The 18,872-nt window shown below is 38.5% G+C and overlaps 1 protein-coding gene across 1 annotated transcript in view; it reads left to right on the top strand.

Annotated features, from left to right (window-relative positions):
* Positions 1-18,872, top strand: part of ABCA13 (ATP binding cassette subfamily A member 13) — a 572,876-nt gene that overhangs the window by 210,563 nt on the left and 343,441 nt on the right. Inside the window, 2 exon segments of the mRNA XM_064290236.1 lie at positions 1,668-1,781; positions 4,172-4,262. Of these exon segments, the coding sequence (XP_064146306.1) occupies positions 1,668-1,781; positions 4,172-4,262 (205 nt within the window).

Here is an 18,872-nt window from a genome sequence, read left to right as displayed (position 1 = left end):
TGGTGACCCCATGTGTGTCAGAGTAGAGCCATCTCCATAGCATTTTCAGTGGCTGATTTTTCAGAATTAAATCACCAGTCCTTTGTTCCAAGGTGTCTCTGAGTAGACTTGGGCCACCACCCGTTCAGTTAGAAGCTGAGCACATTAACTGTTTGCACCGCCCAAGAACTCCAGCTTTCTTTTCCTGTTTCCGATGTCCATCCTCCAAGGAGAATGGGGAGAGATGCAGAGGGAAGGAGCAACAGTGTCAATGAACTTCTGCTTTGTGCTGAAGTTTGGGTGGTGGCAGGAATCACCCAGGGAGGGTCCTGTCTTTGCTGTGACAGCTGCTCTTCAGTTCCCATCTTGGTGTGACCTGTGCCACTTCAAGTGTATCCTAATAACACCTGAGAGATGTGGTTGGACTTCCAAACCCTCTTAATCATTGTATTTGACATTTAGACTATTCTTAGCATTGAAACAGTAATAATGGTGCAATAGACATCTTCATGGAAATACCTTTATGTTTTATTTAAATTAATTCATTATGATAGAGTTCTTTTACCTTGAATAAAAAAAAAAGTATGAGATTTTTATGGGTAAGGGTCATGGATTGAACTGTGTCCCCCCAAAATATGTGTCAACTTGGTTAAGCCATGATTTCCAGTATTCCATTTTGTGACTGATATAATTTTTCTATGTGTTGTAAATCCTAATCCCTGCCTGTGGTTAATAAGGCAAGATTAGATTATGTTAAAGAGGATTAGTGCGGGATATAACATCCTTGCTCAGGTCACATCCCTGATCCACTGTAAAGGGAGTTTCCCTGGGGTATGGCCTGCACCACCTTTTATCTTACAAGAGAAAAGGAAAAGAAAGCAAGCAGAGACTGGGGGACCTCATACCACCAAGAAAGCAGCACTGGGAGCAGAGCTCATCCTTTGGACCTGGAGTTCCTGCACAGAGAAGCTCCTAGTCTAGGGGAAGATTGATGACAAGGACCTTACTCCATAGCTGACACAGAAAGCCTTCCCCTGGAGCTGACACCCTGAATTTGGACTTCCAGTCTATCAGACTGTGATAAAATAAATTTCTCTTTGTTAAATCCACCCACTTGTGGTATTTCTGTTATAGCAGCACTAGATGACTAAGACAGTCAGTGAAGGAATATTTTTATGATGCTAAGTTGTTTTATAAGTCTTACTTCCATTTACTCTGCCTGTAGTGATAAGTTAATAAGTAAACCAGTTTTACTCAAGTATTACTTTATTACAATACCCAATAATACTGAGTATTACAATACAAATAAATAGACATTGAGAACATATTTTTTAGAAGGAAAGGTGGGCAAACATTGTTTTATTTAACCAATATGTATTGGGGATGAATGCTGCACCCAGTACTGAGCTAAACCTTGAAGACACAGGGAGGTGGTGCCTGGTTGGAGAAAGACAAGGAGGAGAGGTCCCTGAGGTTGCACCTTAGCTATGAGGGCCTTGGAACTTCTCACATTGTATACATAGATGTCAGCCACTTGGCCTGCAGGTGGCAATTGTGGATCTTTGGCCAGATGGCCCAGCTGTTCACAGTGCTTACTGCCCCAATGTAGTTGCTTTAGCACAAAAAAGTCCCCTGAATATAATTTTTAATTGAAGTAGAGCCATATCCAAATATGCTTGATTTTGCAGGCCAATTATACATTCTATTTTGTGGACAAGATAAAGACTTTGTCAAAAACACTACTGAACATGTCCAGCCTTTTTCAGAGAAGCGGAAATGGCCAGATGCTTAACCAGTTCCAGGTGAGTGATGAATTGTTCTCGCTGTGGGTTGGTGGAGCTACCTGCAGTGTACACATGAGAAATCAGAGTGGTCCTTTAGAAAATTCTACAAAATCATATCTGGCATAAATGAGCTAGGATGAGCAAAGCACTTAGCATAGTGTTTTTCACATAGGAAATGCTACTGTGTTAATCTGGGTCCTCCAAGAAGCAAATGGCAAGGTGCTTTTACATGTGTAAGGATTTTACTATGGAAACACCTGCTAGAGAAAAAGAGGAGGGGGTGGGGAAGGCTGGGAGAGCTGTCAGACTGTGATATAAATGTGACCCTGAGTGAAGGAGAAACAAAGAACTTTGTAGGAAGCATGCTAGACCACCTTTCAGTTTAATGAATGTTGGGCTAGACTGCCATGGAGTCATTGACCTGATGTTAGCTATTAAAGGAGTACTGTGTCTCCTAGGAATGGGCCTGACTTGATATGCCTACTGTACCCTGACATTTGCTGGGGGGTAGCCTGTGGGAGGTATGGCCTCAGTACACAAGGGAATTGGATTTCAGGGAGGTGAATTTCTAAGCATCATACCTGGGCCTGCTGGATTATGTTCATTGTAGTTGAGGTCTTCAATGTTTATCCTCATTGCTTCCACAGGTATATAAATGTTAGCTATTTATTACCTATTATTATTCTTTAACCTGTTTGCTCATTGACTAATTTGTTAGTCCAGGGACAAGCAAGCTTTTTCTGTTACTGGCCACACAGCAAATATTTTAGGCTCTGATGAGGTCTCTGCTGCAACTACCCATAATTACATGCAATATAAGTGAAAAATTGAGTATGTACAAAGTACTATGAGAACATAAATAAGTTCCTAACCCTGTCTCAAGGAGCCCTAGTGGCACAATGGTTAAGCATTTGGCTGCTAACTGAAAGGTTGGCAGTTCAAACCCACCCAGTGATTTTGCAGGAGAAAGACCTGGCGATCTGCTCCAATAAAGATTACAGCCCAGAAAACCATATGAGGTGGTTCTACTCTGTACATGGGGTCGCTATGAGTGGAAATCAACTCCACAGCACCGAACAACAACTTTGTATCAAGTGTTAGGCAAAGTTTCCTGGAGAAGTTTATAGCTTATCTGAGTACTGTTTAATAAGTACATTACTAGTCATTTTAGAAATTAAAGTCACATATTCCATCACTTGAATGACTTTTTATCTTGCACAGTATAAAGTGTGTTAAGTTGTTACTCTATTTTTTAGCACTGGGATCAGGTTTAGTTTATGTCTTTATATTTGTAAGAGTCAAGAGACCTGAATTCGCTGCCCAGTTTTGCCACTAGAGTAGTTATCGCATTTTCCTAAGGCAATAGTAATTTCCAGATGGCAATGTTGTGGAGATTAAATGAGATAATCCATAATAAATTACCCAGTACATTGTCTGGCAAGTAGCTGATGCTCAGTGAAAGAAGATAAATAAGGTTCTCAAAAGTTAAAGGCAAGTTTCCTAATAGTCTTGCCATCCTGAGACAGCATTAGATACAAATGTCATATGTAATGAGGCAAATGTAAGAAATAAATGACTAAATACTGAAGGTGCTAGTTATTTGTCAGTTCCTTATCTGAAGCTTACCAAGTTAGAAGGTTGTGTGGTGAAAAGAAGTCATGGCAACATATAAATATTCTCTAATGAACTGACAAACTCCAAAATCAGTCCCTCCTTGTTTAATCCTGGGGTTCAGCCTCACTGTGTCAACATTTTCCACTCTCAGTCTCTTCCTGATTGTTGGATGTTGTAAATATGTGGCAGTACAATCCAAATAAATGCACACCAATCACAAGCCAAAGATACCAAATTTCAGTAAGGCTATGACAATGATTTTAGAGAGCTTCCATAGAAAAATATTTGACGGATGAGGCAGAGTTAGTACCATTAACAATGAGATAAAAATCATGCAGATGAGGAAATAAAAGATGCTTCCAAAGAGAATGATTTGAATATGAAAGATCCAGAGCAGGTTTTGGGAAAATGATGAAACCCTTCTTCAGAGTTTTTGCAATTATGACCCCTTCTTTAATAGCTAGGCTGTGGAAAATGTAATGTGAAGCAAAGGATGTTATGTAATATCAACATATAGCTTCATTAGGACAGTCTGCCAAAAAGTCAATACTTGGTTCATTTTTTTTCAGTATTGGTGTAAATTCTAAGTACAACTTAAGATATTATAATTGTTATTTTTTTTTCCAAGAAAAAGTCCTACAAATTTTGCCCCACAATTTATTGTGATGTTTTAAGTGGATTTATTTTATGTGCCCTTTTTTCTGTAGTGAAACTTTGGATAACTACAAAATATTCGGTAAGAGGAAATGATGTAATTCTTAAAAAAAAAAAAAAACTATATTATTTGCTTTTAGGAAGCCCTGAGAAACAAATTTATAAGAAACTTTGTAGAAAACCAGTTGCACATTGATGTAGACACACTGACTGAGAAGCTCCGGACTTACGGTAAGCATGCTGGTGGGTATGCTATGGTTCATCTACCTAGTGGCTCTGACACTAGGGCCCTAAAATGTTGGCCACTAAGTTGCTGGTGACACTGACAAATCACTTTCCTCTCCCAGTTTCTGGTTTCTTATCTCTAAAATGATGGGCTTAACTAAATCAGCTCTAAGGACTTTCATACCTGAAATTTTCTGATTTGCTGATCCAGGGTTTGAACAGTAAAGAACCTAGTTACTAAAGAAAACCTTCTGATTCAAATTCAAGAATTGTGAGTTACAAAGCAAGTTTACAAAAGAAATACTGTTATTGAGTTAATAGCAAATTGAAAACAGTTACATTGATTTTAAAATGTGGATCTCAGATGAAAATCTATCAATCTACAGACATTTCTTGAATCACTGGAATTTCTTAATTCATGAATCATTTAGGTATTTGACGAACACTTACAGGACACAGGAAGCCAGGTTCTGGGCAAGGGTGTGGAGAGAGGGGCACGCAAGCCGGGGTTCCTGTTCTTGCTGCAGAGTCCAGCGTGGAAGATGAGCACACTCAGAAGCAGTGACAATTTGGGGAGGTGAGGGTTCTGTCAGGAGCAGACAGAGATGCTCTAAGGAGTCTTCCTGGGCTGGAAGGGAGCCATGAATAAAGAAAGGCTTGCCTGAGAGGGAAATCACTGAGCTCAGTCCTGGAAACTACTGAGGGGAAGGTATCAGGTTACTTTAGGTCACTGTCACAGCCTGTTCAGAGAAAAGAGGCGAGGATTTGCCTGGAGCATAGGTTGAGAGGAAGTGACCAAAATACAAACATTTGTTATGGAGTTGATTCCAACTCATGCTGACCCCATGTGTGTCAGAGTAGAGCTGTGCTCCATAGGGTTTCCAATGGCTGATTTATCAGAACTAGATTCCCAGGCCTTTCTTCCAAGATGTCTGGGCACGGACCTGAACCGTTAACCCTTCGGTTAGCGGATGAGCGCGTTAACCATTTTCAGCACATAGTGGAAGAAAAGGCATTTTATTAAGCACAACAGCTCACTTTTCAATAAAAAATATTGTGTTTAAGGTGAAAGTTTACACAGCAAATTAGGCTCCTATTTAACAATTTCTGCACAAATTATTCGGTGATATTGTCTACAGTTCTCACCAATGTGTCATCATTCTCATTCGTTCTGTTCTGGTTGTACCATTTCCAGTACTCTAGTTACTGCCCCCTTGCCTTATCATCTTTGCTTTACAGGAATTTTTGACCATTTAATCTCTGATAGGTGGTTTTTTAAAGGAACTCATTACTCACAGTTGATAACCTTTATTTTGTGAGCCAATCTGTTGTTTAGCTAAAAGGTGACCTCAGGAAATAATTTCAGTTCAAGGTTTACAAAGTATTTCAGGGCAATTGTCTCAGGAAGTCCTCTAGTCTCAGCTGATCCAGTAAGTCTGGACTTTTTAAGAATTTAAATTCTGTTCCACATTATTCTCCTATTCCATCAGAATCCATTATTGTGGTCCTCATCTAAACAGTGGGTAGAAGTAGCCAGGTACCGTCTAGTTCTCCTGGTCTCAGGGTGGACTATTAGTCCTGTAGACGGCTTTCTTTTCTAAGCCCTCAGTTTCCTTCTTTCTCTTTGTTCCAGGTGAATAGAGATCAATAGTTGTATCTTAGATGGTCATCCATAAGCTTTTAAGACCCCAGACACTGCTCACCACACTGGGATAAAGAACATATACTTTATGAACTATATTATGCCAAGGTCCTAAGCCTTCAAATCCAGAAAACCTATCTTGTGAGGTATTTGGCTGTGTATAAGAAGTATCTGTAACTGTTCTTTATGCGGCTTATTATATATATGGATATACACGCATGCACACACATACCTGTATGTACATATGCCTATAAAACCCAGTGCCGTCGAGTCGATTCTGACTCATAGCGACCCTATAGGACAGAGTAGAACTGCCCCATAGAGTTTCCAAGGAGCGCCTGGCGGATTCGAACTGCTGACCCTTTGGTTAGCAGCCGTAGCACTTAACCACTACACCACCAGGGTTTCCAATATGCCTATAGATACATCTATCTGTTTCCACATATGTACCCACATATTCATACTCATACATATATTAGCCTATATACATATTTGTGTAACCACACACATATTTTTGGTTGTTGCTGCTAAATTATATTTGTCATATCCTTTACCAAAACATCCTTTTCTCTTGTGCAGTTCTTAGTGACATCCTTTACCTTGGTCAGGCTGTGTGCACTTCACCCACATTCAATACTATCTTTCCCATCATCAAAATGAATGAGTGTCTACTACTTCCAGACTGCTTCCCCCACTACCTCCCTCCACCCATCCCTGGTAACTGCCAATGAGTGTTGTTCTCTGTATGTATGCTTAGTCTTGTCTTCTTATAAAAGTGTGATCATACAATATTTGTCATTTTGTGATTGGCTTATTGCATTCAGCATAATGTCTTTCAGATTCATCCATATTATAAGATGTTTTGAGGACTCATCATTATTCTTTATGGCTGCGTAGTATTCCATTGTATGTATGTAAGACACTTTGATTATCCATTCATCTGTTGGTGGAGACTTAAGGTGGTTTCCATGTTTTTGCTATTGTAAATAATGCTGCAATGAACATAGATGTGCGTATGTCTATTTGTGACACTGCTATTGGAGATTTAGGGTAAATACTTAGAAGTGGGATTGCTACATTATAAGATATTTCTATTTCTAGCTTTTTGAGGAAGTGTCATACTGCTTTCCATACTAGTTGTACCATTTTACAATCCCACCAGCAGTGGTATTATAAATCTCCTCACAACCTTGCCAGCATTTGTTTTCTGTTTTTTTGATCAGTGCCATTTCTGCAGGGTGAGATGGTTTTTCATTGTAGTTTTGATTTGCATCTCTCGAATGGCTAATGATCACGAGATTCTTTTCATGTGTTTGTTGGCCACCTAAATGACCTCTTTGGTGAAGTGTCTGCTCATGTCTTTTGCCCATTTTTTAAATTGAATTGCCTTTTTGTTGTTGAGTTCTTTAAATTTTCTATGTATTTTAGAGATTGGACCCTTGTCAGATATGCCATTCCTGAAGATTTTTTCCCAGTCTGTAGGTTGTCTTATTAATCTTTTGATAGTCTTTTGTTGAGCATAAGAATTTAATTTTGAGGAGGTCCCAATTTCTAACTTGTCTTCTGTTGTTCATTCACTCGTAGTTATGCTTGATAATCTATTTTCGAAAAAAAAAAAAAAAGTTTCCATAATTTTATCCTTTTGTTATCTTCCAGGAACCTTATAATTTTAGCTTTAACTTTTAGGTCTTTGATCCTTTTTGAGTTAGTTTTTGTGTATATATGGATTCTGTTTCATTTTTCTGCATATGGACATCCAGTTTTGCCAACCCAGTTTGTTAAAGAGATCAGCTTTCCATAGATGGACAGATTTATTTCTGGGTTTTCAATTCTATTCCACTGGTCTACGTGCCTCTTATTGAACCAGTACCAGGCCATTTTGATTACTGTGGCTGTATAGTATGTTTTCAGGTCAGGAATTGTGAGGCCTCCTACTTTGTTGTTCTTCTTCAGTAGTGCTTTGGTGATTTGGGGCCTTTTTCCTTCTGTATAAAGTTGATGATTAGTTTTTCGATTTCAGTAAAGAATGTTGTTGGAATTTAGATTGGGATTGCATTGTATCTATAGATTATTCAGATAGTATTAATATTTTTACAGTGTTATCTCTTCCAATCCATAAGCATGGAATGTTCTTTCATTCATGTAGGCCTCTTTTACTTTCCTGCAGTAGTGCTTTGTAGTCTTCATTGTTTAGGTCTTTCACATCCCTGGTTAGGTTTACTTCTAGGTATTTTATCATTGGGGGTTATTGTAAATGGCATTGTTTTCTTGATTTCCTTTTTCGGAGTTCTCTTTGTTAGTATAAAGGAACCCAGCTGATTTTTGTGTGTTGATCTTGTACCCTGCCACAATAGTTCACTTTTTTGAAACATTTGCTATTTTGAAAAGATTAATACTATTTTAAATTAATTTTTAATACCCTAAATCTATAAATATTTTTTCCAGGTAATGAAAATATGGTTTTAAAAATGTAAGTAATTCAGTTCAAAACATTGTTGAGAGCCAAAAACACTTTAAAATAGGTTTTTCCACATATCAACTTCCATATATAAAATTAAGGAAAACAATTGCAACAGAACTTCAGACCCTGAACTTTTCCTACAAGTGTATCTGAACCCAGAGCACGGAGTTCCCATGGAATTTTAAGACTGATGAAATGCGATTCCTCCCTTCTTCTTGCTCCTACCCCAAAGTTGGTGACTGGAGTTCCCCTCATCAGTGGTGAGAATAGTGACGATGGGTTCACCGTGAAGTCAGATGTTCTCTACTGCACAGGTGTGATGGTGGTTTAACTGGCTAGATACAAATCTCCTTCTGAAGCTTTCTAATTAAAGAATTAGCTCACCTTACTACGTGTACCCTTTTTAAAATTTAAACCCGTTTCATATATTTTCTTCGTCTTATAACCAGTAGGATGAAAACACTGAGGTGACAGTACTATTTGAAGTTCTATTGTTGCAATTCCTAAGAACATTTATCCAACAATACTGTTGTTTTTATTCATTATTTTACTTTTAAAAATAACTTTTTGCTTCTTACAAACCAAAGATATAGCTGGTGAGAAACAGTGGAAAATACAAACAAGCTAGTAAAAAAAAAATCCCTCCATAATCTCATCATCACCGATAGGTCTTGTAAAATGGGTTTGCAAGATGGGTTTATACACTTATATGAACATAGGTTTATGCATTTTCATAAAAATGGATCATACCTCTATCAGTTTCTGTCTTGTTTGTAAAAAAATAACTCCCTTACAAAGGCTTTTCACATCATTCAATGTTGACTCTATTACCAGGAAAGAGTCCCCCTGCCCCAACCCTTTTTCCATTTCCACTCCCTAGTGTGGATTATTTTAAACTTATTTAGCTGCTCCTTCTGGATTGGTCATTGTATCTTTAAAGAATGTGATCATCCTAGTATTTCTTGATGCATTAATTTTAGGAATTATCAAATGGCTTCCTGTCATGAAAGACGAAGATTTAGTTCTCTGGAACAACATCATTTTCCCTGCCCCATTACTCCCCACTATAGTTATGTAACTAGTTTGGTTAAGCCATAAAACATGATGACTAGATAAATGCTGTTCATTGCACAGCCAGGTGGTGTGTTGTAATAAAATCTCTGTTCATTATAATATTTCTCTTTTCCTAGAGTTTCATATTCTCTCGTTTTTACATGTAACACTCATTATCCACCTCCAGCCTCCAATGCACCAACATGTCTTCTTTGCTGTTGAGTCTTTTTGTTTGTGTGGACACACCTCTAGGGCCATCCAGTCATGCTCCGATCTAGGTGACTGACCCAACTGTTTTCCTAGGAATTCTCTTCTTTGCTCTTTGAAGCTGGAACCATGTATGGCCTCCCTATTTTTGTTTTATGACCATATTTTGCTGGTTTGTTTCATAAAAGTTGTCTTGAAAAACAGTGCATGAGAGAAAAATTTCCTGAGTAATTTTACTCAGTAAATTCTTTTTAATAATCTGGAGAATATATAGAAATATCCCCTATTTTATTCCTGATAATTTTGTTCTCTCTCTATTTCTCTTTGATTAGTCTTATCAGAGAGTCATCAGTTTTATTAGCCTTTCCCAGGAACCAGTGTTTGGTTTTATTGATTCTTTCTGCTATATGTTTGTCTATTTGTTTTTATTTAATTGATTTCTCCTCTTTATGGTTCCATCCTTTTACTCTTTGTTTTAAATCACTGTTACTTTTGTAACTTCTTGAGATAGATACTTAGATCATTGATTTGTAACATTTTCTTATTTTCCAATGTATGTATGCATGTACATGTGTATATATGTATATGTATATATATATACGTATATATACACATACACATACAAACATATATATTCATGGATATACGTTCTCTTCTGAGCATTGCCTTAACTGCATATCACAAGTTTTGATATGTTTCATTATCATTCAATTAAAATATTTGGTAATATCTATTGTAATTTCTTTTTTGGCCCTTGGGTTATTTTGAAGGTTTTAGCTTAATTTTTAAATATTTGAGATTTTCTTTTGATTGTTTTGTTGCTGATTTCTAGCTTTATTTCACAGTTGTCAGAAATGTACTCTGTCAATATGATTTCAATTTATTTGAAATTTGTTTAGACTTGCTTAATGCCCCTACACAGGGCCAATTTTCATTCCTACCTACAATGGTCCTGTGATTGTTGGATGTAGTCATCTGTATCCTTACTGATTTTTTTTATCTGCTTATTTCATCAGTTATTAAGAGAAGTGTGTTAAAATTTTCCATTGTGGTTGTAGATTTGTCTAGTCTCCTTGTAGTTCTGATGTTTTAGGTTTTATGTTTTTTGAAGCTGTATGTTACTTTATCTGTTTAAATTTTTTTTTCTTTGGTCAGTTTTACTATATGACTCATCTAAGTATGGTTTTCTTTATGAGTATTCTGTTTTAGTTTTGTAGCACTTATTAAATCAAGGACTTGATATCTTACATTTTGGGAAAGTAGTAGTAGAATATTTGCTTTCTATGTGGGAGACTCAGGTTCAATTCCCAGCCACTGTACCTCAAGTGCAGCCATCTGCGGGTGAAGACTTGTGTGTTGCTATAATGCTGAACAGCTTTCAGTGGAGCTTCCAGACTGAGATAGTTGGGGAAGAAAGGCCTGGAAATCTACACCTGAAAAATAAGCCAATGAAAATCCTATATATCACAACAGTCTAATCCCATTGTGCATGGGGTCACCATGAGTTGGGCGCCAATTTGATGGCAGCTAACAACGACAATTGACAATTATATCTTGAAATATTGATTCTGAAAATTATTCTCTGTAAGTTCAATTAAACATGATTAAAAATTCTCACTGTGTCCAATAGCCTTTTATAGTCTTCTTCTTCTTCCTTTTTTTTTTTTTTAGCCTATTTTTTTCTCTCTGCTTTTTTTTTTTTTTCAGTTTGGAAATTTTGGGGGATTTTTTTCTTATTGATTTTCAAATTCACTAATTCTCCCTTCAGCCAGGTCTAATCTGCATTCAAACCCACCAACTGAGTTCTTCATTTCAGTTATTGCATTTTTCATTCTACAGTAATTCGGCTTTTTTTTTTTTTATAGTTTTCATTTCTCTGTTGAATGTTCTTCTATTTTCATCTAATTTACCAACACATTAATCACAGTTTTGAAGTGCATGTTGATAACTATAATATTTGATCTTTTTCTATTATCTATTTTTCTCTTGCTTTTTGTTTATTTTGTCTTGTTTCTGGAAATATGGAGCAATTTTTCAGCGAATATTAGTTATAGTGTATGAAAATTTACAGAAATAAATTTGAGTCCATTGATGGTATTACCTTCCTCCAGGTAATGTTATTTTCATACTTCTGGAAAGTAGCTATGGTGGGGCCACAGTCCCTTAATCCAGTAAGGGCTTGAACAATCACCAGAGCAGGACTTTCATCTTACCAGAGAAGTTTTCATCTTCTCTCTATCATTGAGGAGTAGGGATGTTCCATTGGGGAGGGGTCAAAAACTAAAAAACTGGGTGTTTATTAGGACACTTTTTCCTTGGTAGGCTGTGAACTGACAGCCTGCTAGAGGCTCAGCTTCTCAGTTTTTGTTGTTGTTGTTGCTAACTACTGTCAAGTCAGCCCCTGACTCATGCTGACCCCATGCACAATGGAATAAAACACTGCCTAGTCCTGCAGCATTCCTATGACTGGTTGCAGATTGAATTGTTCTGACCCAGAGTTTTCACTGCTGGCTGATTTTGGAAATAGATCACCATTTCTTCCTAGTTTGTCTTAGTCTGGAAACTCCACTGAAGCCTGTTTAGCATCATAGCAACATGCAAGTCTCCAATGACAGACAGATGGTGGCTGTGCATGAGGTGTACTGGCCTAAAATTGAACCTGGGTCTCCCACATGGAAGGAAAGAATTCTTTTGGGTACCATATTTTTTTTATATCATGCTTTCTTTGGTTGCTTTTTCTCTTGGATTTTAGATCCTCTGAAGTCTTTGCTGCCTTAGCAGATTTCTGAAAACTTCAAAAAGATTTTTTTTTTAAACCATCTGTTTTGGATTGAATTGTGTTCCCCTCAAATATGTGTTGTAAATGCTAACCTCTATGCCTATTTGGAAATGGGTTGTCTTTGTTATGTTAATGAGACAGGATTAGTTGTCGGTAAGCTTTAAGTCAATCTCGTTTGAGATATAAAAGAGATTAAACAAGTCAGCAGAGGAAAGATGGGGAGGAGAGAAGAGAAGCCACGTGAAGATCACCAGGGAGCCAAGGAATAAGGACCTTCCCTCAGAGGCAACAGAAAGAATGCTTTCCCCTAGAGCCAGCACCCTGAATTTGGACTTCTAGCCTCCTAAACTGTGAGAAATAAATTTCTGTTTGTTAAAGTCATGCACTTGTGGTGTTTTGTTATAGCAGTACTAGATAACTAAGATATATATGTGTGTGTATATATATGTGTATATATATATCACAATGTATATATTGGAATATATATGTATATATTGGAATATGAATATATACATATATATATACATATAAAAAATATATATATAAAAATCAGAAACCCTGGTGGCGTAGTGGTTAAGAGCTAGGGCTGCTAACCAAAAGGTCAGCAGTTTGAATCCACCAGACACTCCTTGGAAACGCTATAGGGCAGTTCTACTCTGTCCTATAGAGTCGCTATGAGTCGGAATTGACTCGATGGCAACGGGTTTGGTTTTTCATATATCTGTATATAGAATATATATAGATATCTATCTATCCATCTATCATCTATCTGTCTATCTAAAACCAAAACCAAACCTGTTGCCATTGAGTCAATCCTATTCATAGCAACCCTATAAGACAGTAAAACTGCCCCTTAGGGTTTTGAAGGAGTGGCCTGTAGATTGTAACAGGCAAGCTCTTAGCCACTGCACCACAAGGGCTTATATGTATAAAATCTCCCAATTATATGAACAATTCAGCTCCTCAAGACCTTTTTTAGAGCAGCTTTGTTTCTGCCCCTAGAAGATAATTAAAGCCACATTTTACTGAGGCCAAGTCACTCCTTATTGAATTTAACTTCTAGAATTATATTGTTAGTTTGTCTAACCAAACTTATTAGACAAGTTTGTAGAGCAGCATATTCCAAATAATAAATGGTTAGCAATATACAAATGTCCCCATTTTCCCCATCCTATAAAATTTAACACTCTCCAAATCTTTACAAAAATAAAGTCCCCCATAATTCACATTGTAAATTTTGGTCTCCCATATTCTACTTGTTCTTTTTAGTTTTATCCAGGGGAATGAAATTAAGATAATTAGTTGGAATCCAACTCTCATCTTTAGCAATTACAAATATGACAATAGCATTCAGTAAGTACTCGTGATAATATCAGGTTATGTACACGCACACACACAACTTTATTAACGCAGAACAACCCCATAGGTAATTTTGCTTTTCTCACTTTACAGATGAGGAAATTGAAACTTGGAGAGATTAAATAACTTTCCACCCTCACATGCTTCCTTTGGCAGTCAAGGCAGGGAATGGTGTCACTCCTACACCTCCCAAATTGGGCAAATCCACTTGGGTCTCTCATGTGTCATGCTTTTTGATGGAGCCCTGGTGGTGCATTAGTTAAGAGCTACAGGTGCTAACCAAAAGGTCAGCAGTTCTAATCCACCGGGCACTCGTTGGAAACCAAATGGGGCAGTTCTATTCTGTCCTGTAGTGCCACTATGAGTTAGAATCAATTCGATGGCAATGGGTTTTTTTTTTTTTTTTTGGTTTATACACATACATACATATATATGTATATATGTATATGTGTGTGTATATATATATATATATATATATTCTTCTCACTGAACTGATCAGAGGAATTTGTTTTCTTCTGTGAATTCAGCTGGAGCTATCCTCACTTAACTAAAAGAAACAAAAAAAAACCAAACCCGTTGATTCTGACTCATAGCAACCCTATAGGACAGTGTAGAACTGCCCCATAGGGTTTCCAAGGAGTGGCTGGTGGACTCAAACTGCCAACTTTTTGGTTAGCAGCTGAGCTCTTAACTACTGAGCCACCACTTAACTAGGGGTGACCAAAAGGTGAATTAAGGTGGTGTTTCTATGAGAATGTGTGTATATTCCAATGGTAATAGTTTATTGGTCTACAGTTTAATAATTTACTAAATGGCCTCTTTTTTCTTTTGAGCGTCACAAAACTCCTACTTGGGAGATAGACACAGGGATTATTATTATTTCTAAAATAGAGATGATGAAGCCGAGGCTTAGAGAGTGACTCTTTCAGGACCCTACAATAATTGATGGAACCAGGAAACCAAATCTTGGACTCCAGATTGTATAGTCTTTCTACTTTGTGTTAGGTAGAACTGTGTGAAATTGTAGCTCTTTTTGTTTTTTATACACGTTAAATAGCATTTTCATACTGTTCCACTGAATATAAGCACAGCCTGCAGTAGCTTTAAGAGGGTGGTCTCCAAAGCTAGAAGACCTGTGTTTGAATCATGGTTTTGAAACTTTGTTGATGTTAGCTGCCACTGAGCCTGCCCTCAACTCATAGCAATCCCGTGCACAATGAAATGAAAAGCTGCCCAGTCCTGCGCCATCCACACGATCAGTTGTAGATCAGATTGTGATCCACAGGGTTTGCATTGGCTGATTTTTTGGAAGTAAATCGTCAGACCTTTCTTCCTTGTTTTTCCTAGTCTGGAAGCTTCACTGAAAACTTTCAGCATCATAGCAATGTGCAAACCTCAACTGACAGACAGGTGTTGGTCACACATGAGGTACGCTGGCCAGGAATTGAACCTAGGTCTCCCGCATGGAAAATTCTACCACTGAACCACTACTACCCCCTGGCTTTGAACTTTACTTGTTACTTATCCTCTTTGTGCCCTAATTCCTGCACTTCAAAATGGACATACCCATCTCACTTCTCTATAGAGAAGGATTAAACAAGAAAATACATTTGAAGTGTTCAGGATAGCAGTAAGATTTAACACAAACAATTAACACTAAGAAAATGTGCCCCTCCCCATTATTGGAGCCCTTGGGTGGTAAAAAAGGTTAAGTACTTGACTACTAGCTGAAAAGTTGGTGGTTCCAATCCACCCAGAGGCACCTTGGAAGACAGGCCTGGTGATCTGCTTCTGAAAGATCACAGCCTTGAAAACCCTATGGAGCAGTTAGTTCTATTCTACACTCATGATCGGAATCGACTTGATGGCAACTAACAACGACAGTGATAACAACGACAAAAGCAATACCCCCATTATTATTGTACTTATTAAGCAAAAGCTTAATTTTCTAAAATTCAGCCTTCCCAAAGCCTAACACTTCTGTGTTGGCATGAGTTCTGGAAATTACTGAAACCTGATAACAACAGTAAGAGTAGCAATGATGAAGGACACCCCCTTACTTGAGGAACAGTGAGTAATAAAGGTTGAGAGGAATTGGGCCACTGGAGGATCCTGAGAGCAGATTGATCTTGTCTGAGAGCTTACTTTTTTTGGACACCTGGATTTGATGGATGGAAATGATTCTTTCCTTACCAGTGAAGAAGTTGAGGCCCAGCCACATTAACTGATTTTTCTACACACCTTAGTATGACAGAGATGTGTCTTGAAGTAATTTCTCATTCAGGTCTAGTCCCTGTGCACTGCTCCAAGCTGCCTTTCCAACAGAGACAGAGGGCCAAACAAGGCAAGGCCAGACTTGACCCTGAAACCTATGAGGTCAGTAAGATATGGGAGCAGGGAGAAAACTATTTAAAGAGGGAAACATGGAGTGAGAGAGGCAGCAGTGTGACACAGAGGCAGCTCTCCGTGGGGGTTATTGGTGTCGCATCCTGGATCAAGCACCCAGGGAGAAGGGCAGGCAGGCCCCAAGCTAGGGACGGGACATGAGGTGGACTCACAGAGACTCTGACTCTTGCTTGCAGAGCTTGGAGCATTCAGAACATCAGTGAGATATGGGAAGGGTCAGCAGCGAGTACCCCTGTGTAGTGAAAAAGGCTAATGCACTCCACTGCTAACTAACAGGTCAGAGGTTAAAGTCCACACAGAGACACCTTGGGAAAAAGCCGTCATGATCTACTTCTAAAAAATCAGCCATTGAAAACCCTGTGGAGCATGATTCTACTCATTGACAAATGGGGTCACCATGAGTTGGAACTGAGTCCATGACTATGGGACCTGGAAAGCTCACACACAAAAGGAGGGTAAAAAACAGGGCCTGAAGCTGCCCCGAACCATGGAGGAGAATGAAAAATTAAGAGTTGACACTGAAGACATAACCCTAAAAATTACCCGAACCATGGAGGAGAATGAAAAATTAAGGGTTGACACTGAAGTCATAACCCTAAGGAGCTTTAATTCCCTGGGATATTTCTGTGCAGACCCCAGTATGTGCATGCTGGAAGTTTCTTGTGTGCATGTGAGAGCAGGTTTGTGAGGAGACAGCGGTAATAAGCCTGTGTCCCCCGTTACGTGCACTTCCTGGGCAGCGAAGAAGTAGTATGGCACCTGTCCAGGAAGGTTGCAAAAGAATTGCTGTTTCTCAGTGCTTTTGCCTGATTATGGTATTTCTGGCAATGCCCAATAACAAGGTTATATTGGACAGAGAAACAACTTCATATATTTAAAAGCAAAATAATATACATCTAGAACACTTGCCAAAAAGTATATAACATACTTCAGTAATATCAGAATACATAGTATTGCTTTGAGTCAGAACTGACTCGATGGCACCTAACAAGGCTAATATCAGAATGTGTTGTTGCAAAGATTAAGCATCATGTATACTCGTCAGGTCTTTCTCAGAAGATTCTAATCATGCTTTCATTTCTTTGCCAGGGCATTTCTCATAGTTGGTTGTTGTGTTTAATCCAATAGATTTTTTAATTATTTTTTGATGAGAAAGCTAACTGTAACCTAGCTCTTTTACCAGTATTGTTTGGGTGGAAGCTGTGGCTAGAAGCTGATGTCTCCCACTCCCTGAGATTAGAGTAAGCTGAATGAGTGGGCATTGGCAATTAGCAACTGTTTTACGTTATGATTTTGACTGAATAGTTTCTGTGGTTTGCTATGCTTTTTTGCCTGTGTGGTGTGTGTATAAAAATATGTCAGTATGTTTCATGCACGTTCCAATTACTCTGGATTCTTTTTTTTAATTTTTTTTTTATTGCACTTTATGTGAAAATTTACAAATCATGTCAGTCTCATATGAAAAGCCATACACACCCTGCTGTACACTCCCAGCTGCTCTCCCCTTAATGAGACAGCACATCCCTCCTCTCCGCCCTGTATTCCCAGTGTCCATTCAACCAGCTCCTGTCCCTCTCTTCCTTCTCATCTCGCCTTTAGCTAGGAGTTACCCACATAGTCTCATGTGTCTACTTGAGCCACAATGTTCACTCCTCACTGTCATCATTGTCTATCTTCCAGTCCAGGGCAATCCCTGTCTGTAGAGTTGGTTTTGGGGATGGTTCCAATCTTGGGCTATCAAAGGGTCTAGGACGATGACCATCAGGGTCCCTCCAATCTTAGTCAGACCATTAAGCCTGGTTATCTGTGGTAGCCGGGCACCATCTAGTTCTTCTGGTCTCAGCCTGATGGAATCTCTGGTTTATGTGGCCCTTTCTTTCTCTCAGGCTCATATTTACCTCGTGTCTTTGTGTTCTTCATTCTCCTTTGCTCCAGGTGGGTTGAGATCAATTTATGCATCTTAGATGGCTGCTTGCCAGTGTTTAAGACCCCAGACACCTCTCACCAAAGTGGAATGCAGCACGTTTTCTTTATACATTTCGTTAGGCCAGTTGACCTAGATGTCCCCTGATGGATTAATTCTTGTATTTTCTTTATAAAATTCTGAGTAAAAGACTCTCTTGGGATCTCAATAAGGAGCAGAGCCTGAGCTGGGCGGGTGACTGCAGTCAAATAGAAACTACTCTGCTGTGAATATCGCCCACATGATGGGCAGGTTTTCCCACAGAATGAGCCTAGTGGGGCTGCTGCCTTTCACACACTCATAGTGGAAGCACATTTGCCCCTCTCATTTAGTGACAGTAATGGGGTGGGGTGCTTGGGAAGTTTGGCAACATCTCCTACTGAAGGGATGGATATGTGAAGAGGGAGAAACCTGGGATGCAAGTAGGGGGCAATTAGGTGGAATACAGGGCATTTTTAGGGCAATGAAGCTACGTTGTAAGATACTGTGATACTCGACACATGATTTTATGCATTTGTCAAATCCTATAGGACTGTACAACATAGAGAACATTGATATAAACTATGGACTTTAGTTATAATAATGTATCAACATTAGTCCATCAATTGTAACAAGTGTACTACATCATTGTAAGACATTAATAATAGGAGAAATTATGTGCAGTGTGGAGGCGGTAAATAGGAACTCTGTAGTTTTTGTGCAATTTTTCTTTAAACCTGAAACTGCTCTAAAACGTAGTCTATTAA

Source organism: Loxodonta africana, chromosome 8, assembly GCF_030014295.1.
Source record: "Loxodonta africana isolate mLoxAfr1 chromosome 8, mLoxAfr1.hap2, whole genome shotgun sequence".
Classification (NCBI taxonomy): Eukaryota; Metazoa; Chordata; class Mammalia; order Proboscidea; family Elephantidae; genus Loxodonta; species Loxodonta africana.
This window is presented reverse-complemented; position numbering and strand designations above follow the sequence as displayed.